Consider the following 7500-nt stretch of genomic DNA (forward strand, 5'->3'; position numbering starts at 1 on the left):
TCTTTAACTCAAAGCAGACAGCGGACAGGCGTGTATAGGAGAAGAGGTCGTTTTTGAAACGGCTGAGTTCTGGAGTGTCCTTTGACAAGTGTCCTTTGGCAAGTGTTCTTTGACAAGTGTCCTTTGGCAAGTGTCCATTGCACATCCCCATAACCCACAATAAGAACAGAAAAAAACATTAAACATTTTTTTTGTTGTACTAACAAAATACATTTCATATACATTCGGCTACTAATACATCACGTCAATGTACCATGTAAAAAAATTTCCACGTCACCTTGTTCCCTGCTATTGCACTGGATAAGCTCCAATCATAAGACATAACACAGGTGTCTACAGGTGTATTCTTGTGCAAAACAGTCATTTTGATTCCTACAAAGGCTAGCAAAAGTAGATCCTGAGTAGAGTATGGCTAGGCTAGGCTAACAAAGTAGATCCTGAGTAGAGTGTGGCTAGGCTAGGCTAGGCTAACAAAGTAGATCCTGAGTAGACTATGGCTAGGCTAGGCTAACAAAGTAGATCCTGAGAAGAGAATCTAGGGGAGGGGTCCCCTCTGGCTCAGTGGACTTCCTCATCATTCTCACTCTCAAATGCTTCCTCCTGCAGAGAGAGAGAGAGAGAGAGAGAGAGAGAGAGAGAGAGAGAAGGTTACAGTTATATTCTCCACCATGTACCCAGTTGGTGGAACAGCAACCCCTTACAGGCTGTGTGAAACCTCAGTGAGACAGACGGTACTACAGTCTTAATCAGCTGATGACATGTAACTGCCAGGGTTTGAACCACAGACCCCTCACATGGATGCCACAGACATAAACTCTTATACCAAGGAGACATCCTCATGGTGTGAGGGCTATATCTGGGCTTAGAAGTCACGTTTTAGTGTGTTTGTGTGTGTGTGTGTGTGTGTGTGTGTGTGGATGCGTGCGAGTGTGTACGTACATATCCGCCCTGCTGGTTTACCCAGGAGGAGTAGTGGTCGTGTAGGTATCTGGCCCCGAAGCCCAGTAGCCGGTTCATGGGGTGTGAGCCCACCGCTGACAGGCGACTGGTGACCTGAGGGGGCAGGGTATGTGGTGAGAGTTCCGGCACAAAATGGCCGCCGTGCCTCACCCAGGTGGAATGCAATGACAATAACAGTGACAGTGTCAAGTGTTTAGAACACGGGATAAAGGCTGGGTTTCAAGGTCCACACTAACTTAGTGCCATGCAGTATAACAGTGTTGATATTAGCACACAGCCAAACACTGAGATATAATAAATATAGATCTTTACCTCGCAGGTGAGGGCGATCTGGGCCTTGGGTGACTCCTGTGAGGTCTGAGTGGCAGGGCCGGGGTCAGGGGTCAGGCCCATCTTCCTGAGGAAGGCGGAGATCACCTGCTGGTAGAAGCTGTAGGAGCCAAACAGCTCCTTGGCCAGAGACGAGTCCTTCAGGACCTGACAGACAGGGGAGAGAGAGGGGAGGGGGGGAGAGAGGGGAGAGAGAGAGTGGAGGGGGGGAGAGAGAGAGTGGAGGGGGGAGAGAGAGTGGAGGGGGGGAAAGACAGGGAGAGAGAGAGGGGAGAGAGATGTTTGCTTTTAGACCCAAGATGGAGGGCAGTTAGAGAAATGTTGGCAGACTAGATCTCATTTAAAATAAAATTATCAATATCTATGAGTTCAGCCAGGGAAATTCAAGGTACAAGGTTCAAGGTGGATATACATGTACTGTCCCCATGTTTCAGGAACCAACAAATACAACAACTATTATCTAACTGTCCTTTACCGTGCTAGTCTGTCTGTGGAGGATAGGGGAACGACAAATATCAACACTGAAGACCGGGCGTACAGGCAGGTGTGATGTTATCTATGACTATGAGGACACCTAGTGGGCGTAGGCAGAACTACACCCTCACACTGTTCTACTTGTGGAATGAGAACTGCACAAGTTGTAACACTCAAAGTGCATCCTCCCCTCTACCCCTCCTTGAGGAAACCACCGATCTGACATGACTGGATAGGTGGAAGCAATGCAGTGCAATAAAGCTTTGACCAATCCAATCGTGTTACAGATCAGTGAAGGAAGGACGTATTCCAAACGGGTTCCCTGCGCGTCCGCTTACTTCCTCGTTGAGCTTGTCCCCGTGCTCTCTGAGCAGCAGCGCCACCAGCCTTGTAACAGCGTCTGTGGAGCACAGGGTTCAGAGTTCACAGGTGAGACACAGTGTAAACCAGAAGGAGAGCCTTAACACATTTACAAATTTACAAAAAAGAAAAAAATACAGGACTCCTGTCCGTCCAGCCATGTTCCAATATGTATTCCTGTCAATGGAATATAAGAATCCTACTCCATGTTAGTGTGCCTCAACACTCTGAAGCTGCACGTCTCCAGTCTGCATCTGTATAGATGTTAAGAACATTCTAAAAGGCTTCCACCATGTTGCTTTGACCTATCCTGCGGGGTTTCAAATCAGTGCAGACAAAGGAGAGGAGACCAGTCACAGGAGGCTATATTGAGTCACTGGACAGATCTTGAAAGTCTCTGCTTGCCTCCTTGTGTCCTCTGTGTGGCCATTGGAGGAGAAGGTACCTACCTTCATCTCCGTCTGTTTCCAGGTCCCCGGCCGTGAAGCTCATACCATCAGCTATCGTAGTCAGCCTGCAGGCCACGTCACCAAACGCCTCTCCATCTTCAATTGAAAAACACGCGCGAGCGCGCACACACACACACACACACACACACACACACACACACGAATTAAAGCAACAGGCATTAACCCGAACCCTGTAGAGAGACACTTCCCCTTTCTGTCTTGCTGCATCTCTGACACTCCCAGACTAGATTTTCTAGTTCAGTTTCGCTTAATCAGACTTCCAGTAACGCCACTGCATCATCAGAGGACGGGCGGGAACGCTCCGCGCGTTACAACGAGCCCGCCTATCCTCCGACTTCTACCTCCACCAGCCTCCGCTGGTTAGGACGTAGGGAGGGTAAGCTGATCCTGGATCAGTACCGAAATCCCACCCAGAACCTGATACTCACCGGATTCCATGGACCTGAAGAAGACCTCCATTCGACTCGTGGGTGCCTGACAAATTCCACCCTCCTCTGGTTGGTCATCTGTCGGAGGTCGGACACAGCTGAACCAACTCTTCACACTCTTCACCATACTCTTCTTCTTCTTCTTCTTCTTCTTGGGTTGCACCCCCTCGTCCCCCTGGGCAATTTGGGGGGCTGTGGCCCCCGTGTCTGCGCCCTCCTTCGGTGGGCTCTGTAGCCCCCCCGGTCTCCTCCGCTGGGCGTAGGCCATCATCACCCTGAACTCCACGGTGTCCTCCATGCCCGCTGCCGGCCCACCGGGAACACTCCCGTTAACGTCCCCGGTAACGTCCCCGTTAACAGTCCCGCTGGCGTTTCCGTTCGCCATCACTCTGCGACAAACAGAATATTCATTTGAGTTCATTCCATGACTGTTTGCTGCAACATCCGCCATTACACAATCACCGTCACCATGGCAGCAAACTATCACCGTCACCATGGCAGCAAACAATCACCGTCACCATGGCAGCAAACAATCACCATCACCATGGCAGGACACAATCACCATCACCATGACAGGACACAATCACCCACCCTCACCATGGCAGGACTTAGTAAACTTCCCTCAGCTTTGGTGTTCACTTCAAAGACCATTTTGCAAAATGATTGATCATGTAACTAATATAGGTTAATATAGGCTTATTAGGCTACAATAGAGTAGGTCTACATCCTGAAATAGCGTTCATAGTTCAGTGTATAATTACATAATTACAATGACACTATGCCCTCCTCCAGCAGATAAGGGTATTACATGCTGGTGCCAACATACAGTAGGTTAAGAGGGGCAGGGAGACATGCCAAGGCATGTCTGCCTGTAGTCCTGTGACTCCGAGGCGCTGAGGTTTTATAGAGAAGTCCAGGTCTATAGATATGTTTACAGATTTTTCATGACATTCTCCAATTTAGTCAAAAACACAGCCCATCTTTGACTATGTTTATATTTACAAAATGTAACACACACACACACAAGCGCAAATATAATCATAGTCCATCAAGTTTCTACTAAACTTTAAAATTAACTTTATATTATATATATTATAACCTTATTCTATTTACATTTTGGAGGTCCATCCAAATGTAATACACACAACATCCAAATGTAACTATAATCAAATAATCATCAACAACTAAGATTCTACTCAACTTTAATTATTAACTGAATACAACTGTTGTTCTTAGATCTGATCCACAGTTTCATCATTATCCTGCTCTGATCCCAGTGCTCTACCGAGCCTACCGTTGAATCTACCGTTGAATCTACCGAGGAACCGAAGCGCCGCTTTCAGTGGCACCGTGAAGCGCGACTTTAAATCGAGTTCAAAGACAGCAGCATAATACACATGAACAACAATTTTTTCCGTTTTGTTTATCAATAAACATGTCGACTTACATTTGATCACCTTCAGTGATATGGTGCCAAAGTTTGCTAAAAGTCCTGGTCGGGACGGCGTCGTCGGTCTCTCTTCGGACCTCCTCGGCTCCGTGGACTTTAAATAACATCCTTTCCGTGTACGTCAGTGGACGTCATTTGACGTGAAGGGGACACTTTTTTGAGGGACCAAATAGAAACGAAAAGAATAAGGATGACGAACGCTTTTATACTTAGGTTTACATTGTGGGGAAACCACAAACGTTATTCCTCCACCTCGTGATGAACAGTCAGGTGATCACGGTAAACTTACCACAAAAACAAATGACACGATAGCAACACGTCGTTAGAATTAAAACTTTATTATTATTCTAAAATGATAAGGTTATTCATGTTACAATTGTACAATCTGGGATGCTTTTGTATATGCCTCTCAAATTTATCTATTTTTTTCCTCTCAAAATAATCCACAGGACATTAACAGTTGACAGTGTTTTGGATTAAAATCTTTAGGAAACTTCTGGCGCAGCAGAGCAGAGAGGAGTGGGTTTTTGGTTCTGAATCAGGTTTCATCAATAACATGTCCTTGTTCACATCAAAATACTCGTTTCTATGGCACTAAACAACCCCCAGTGGAAAATGGGATTGTGACAATCAGTGTAAACTAAGAGAAAAGGTAAATAAATGTCTGTCTCTCCCCAGACCTCTAGTGTGACAGGATGCTGCCCTCTGGGGCACTGCTGGCCAGGGGAGGCCGGTGGAGGTAGACATCGGAGGACGGGCTCGCTGTAATGCATGGAACGGAATGAGGAACGGTGTCAAACGCGCGTGCATTACAACGAGCCCGTCCTCCGATGTCTATCTCCACCGCCCCCCCCCCGCTGGGTAGAGGTGGGTAAAGGTTGATCCTGTAGGGTGGCTGGCCTAACCGCCTGCTGCTGAGTCACAGGCTGACTGCTGATAAAGGGCAGCCAGTAAGAACAGGTAAACGGTAGAGAGCTCCAACATTGGGACCCATTTGGGACTATTACACCTCAGGGTTAGGTGAAAGGTGGCCATGATATTCTCACATCTGGACAGCCTTGATACAGTAATCCTCCTAGTGGCTTTCCACAGGGCCAGAGAGAACCATGCTGTTCTGGCTCTGATGGTTTCCTTCCACATTGTCCTCTCCAGCGCTGTTTCAGCAACTGTGGCAGACGTGTAACCAGGCCAGCCCAGTACAGCTCGGCTTGGCTCAGCACGGTTCGGCTCTGTGGTGTAAATAGGGGTTTCGTGCGCTGTGGTGGACCAGAGCGATTGTGCGTCTGGAGACGCGTGTTTGTCTTCACACCTACGTGGGAGGTTCCGGAACCTCACTGTGACCTCGCTGCCACCTCACTGTGACCTCACTGTGACCTTGGTGTGACCTCACTGTGACCTCGCTGTGACCTCGTTGCCACCTTACTGTGACCTCACTGTGACCTCGGTGTGACCTCGCTGCCACCTCACTGTGACCTCGCTGTGACCTCACAGTGACCTCGCTGCCACCTCACAGTGACCTCAGTGCCACCTCACTGTGACCTCGGTGCCACCTCACAGTGACCTCACTGTGACCTCGTTGCCACCTTACTGTGACCTCACTGTGACCTCACTGTGACCTCGGTGCCACCTTACTGTGACCTCACTGTGACCTCGCTGCCACCTCACTTCAACGACCAATAACACACACAGGAAATGATGTCAGAGGCAACACTATATGTCTTTTTTTTAGATAATAGAAAATAAACAACAACATTCAAGTAATCCCATCATCATCATCATCATCATCATCATCATCATCATCATCAGAAAAAAATACCAAAACAAAATAGAACCACGTAACATCTCCACCCTAAGTCGTACAGTAACTCACGTATAAAACTATTTAAATAATCATAATCATAATAACAATAACAATAACAATAACAATGCCATTTGGGGATGCCATTATTCTGAAGTACAGGAGGAACTTCCAAAGAGGTAAGAAAATGCCATGCACAATACTGAGCAACACAAATTAATTAACAAAATCATATATATACCTATATATATCTATAAATAGATATATAGATATATATATTGTGATTCATAATCATTATAGATTAATGATATATCTGTATATGTCTCTCAGCAGTGGGGGAGGCTGCTACATCACCCAGTCACATGACTATTGTGGGATTTGGGGGGGGGGCAGAGGATGGGGGAGGGGGAGGTGGGGGGGGGGGGAGGAGGAATGACATAATGACATCAAAAGTATGTAAATAAATAAATCAACAACTCATTCCATTCATTTAGGTAACATCCACATCCTGTTCCTTGGAGGGTGAGAAAAGAGAGGGGTGGGGGCTGGGGTGGGGACTGGGGTGGGGGGGGCACTAGTCTCAAAACCCTTCTACTTGTCTTTACAGTCTGTGTTTGAGTTGGTAGTGTGTGTTTGAGTTGGTAGTGTGTGTTTGAGTTGGTAGTGTGTGTTCAGAGTTTTGTCATGTGAAAGCTGTTTTGTTTTTTTTACAATATCAGACAAGAGAGGAGAGGAGCCGCCCCCCCCCCCCCCCGTTGAGTTGAGGTTGGGCACGGCAACAGAAACCACATCACACACACACACACACACACACACACACACACACACACACCCACCAGCATTGTAAGAAAAATTGCACATTCAACACTCCTGGGTCCCATAAAACGACTATGTTTAAAACATTAATGTAATGTAAACAAAAATATAGAGAAATATGCACAAATGTCTTCCATTCGTATTGCATTGAATATGGCTCAGATTATGTTATCTTCTCTGGATAAATATACACAACCGCACACACACACACACACACACACACACACATCTAAAAGACTAGAACACACACACAGTGTCTAGGTATGTACATGCTGTTGAGTCTGTTGCAGCCTCTTTGGGCAGAGTAGAGGAAGTGTCTGTCATGTCCTCATCAGGTCCCTGTCACACACACACACACACACACACATACACACACACACACACACACACACACACACACACACAGCCTTTACA

General features: G+C 46.9%; 1 protein-coding gene across 1 annotated transcript in view; it reads right to left on the reverse strand.

Annotated features, from left to right (window-relative positions):
* The window catches only part of LOC310820192 (apoptosis facilitator Bcl-2-like protein 14), a 4718-nt gene extending 162 nt beyond the window's left edge, over window positions 1-4556 (reverse strand). Inside the window, exons 1-7 of the mRNA XM_083691753.1 lie at window positions 4470-4556; window positions 3023-3411; window positions 2574-2669; window positions 2103-2164; window positions 1273-1437; window positions 940-1053; window positions 1-600 (exon numbers count right to left, since the gene is read on the reverse strand). The exon at window positions 1-600 is cut by the window's left edge and continues 162 nt beyond it. Coding sequence (XP_083547879.1) covers window positions 559-600; window positions 940-1053; window positions 1273-1437; window positions 2103-2164; window positions 2574-2669; window positions 3023-3407 — 864 coding nt within the window. The 5' untranslated portion in view covers window positions 3408-3411; window positions 4470-4556 and the 3' untranslated portion in view covers window positions 1-558. The remainder of the gene's footprint in view (window positions 601-939; window positions 1054-1272; window positions 1438-2102; window positions 2165-2573; window positions 2670-3022; window positions 3412-4469) is intronic.
* Window positions 4557-7500: the final 2944 nt, after the last annotated feature.

The sequence above is a fragment of the Argentina silus genome, assembly GCF_951799395.1.
Source record: "Argentina silus genome assembly, chromosome: 20".
Lineage (NCBI taxonomy): Eukaryota > Metazoa > Chordata > Actinopteri > Argentiniformes > Argentinidae > Argentina > Argentina silus.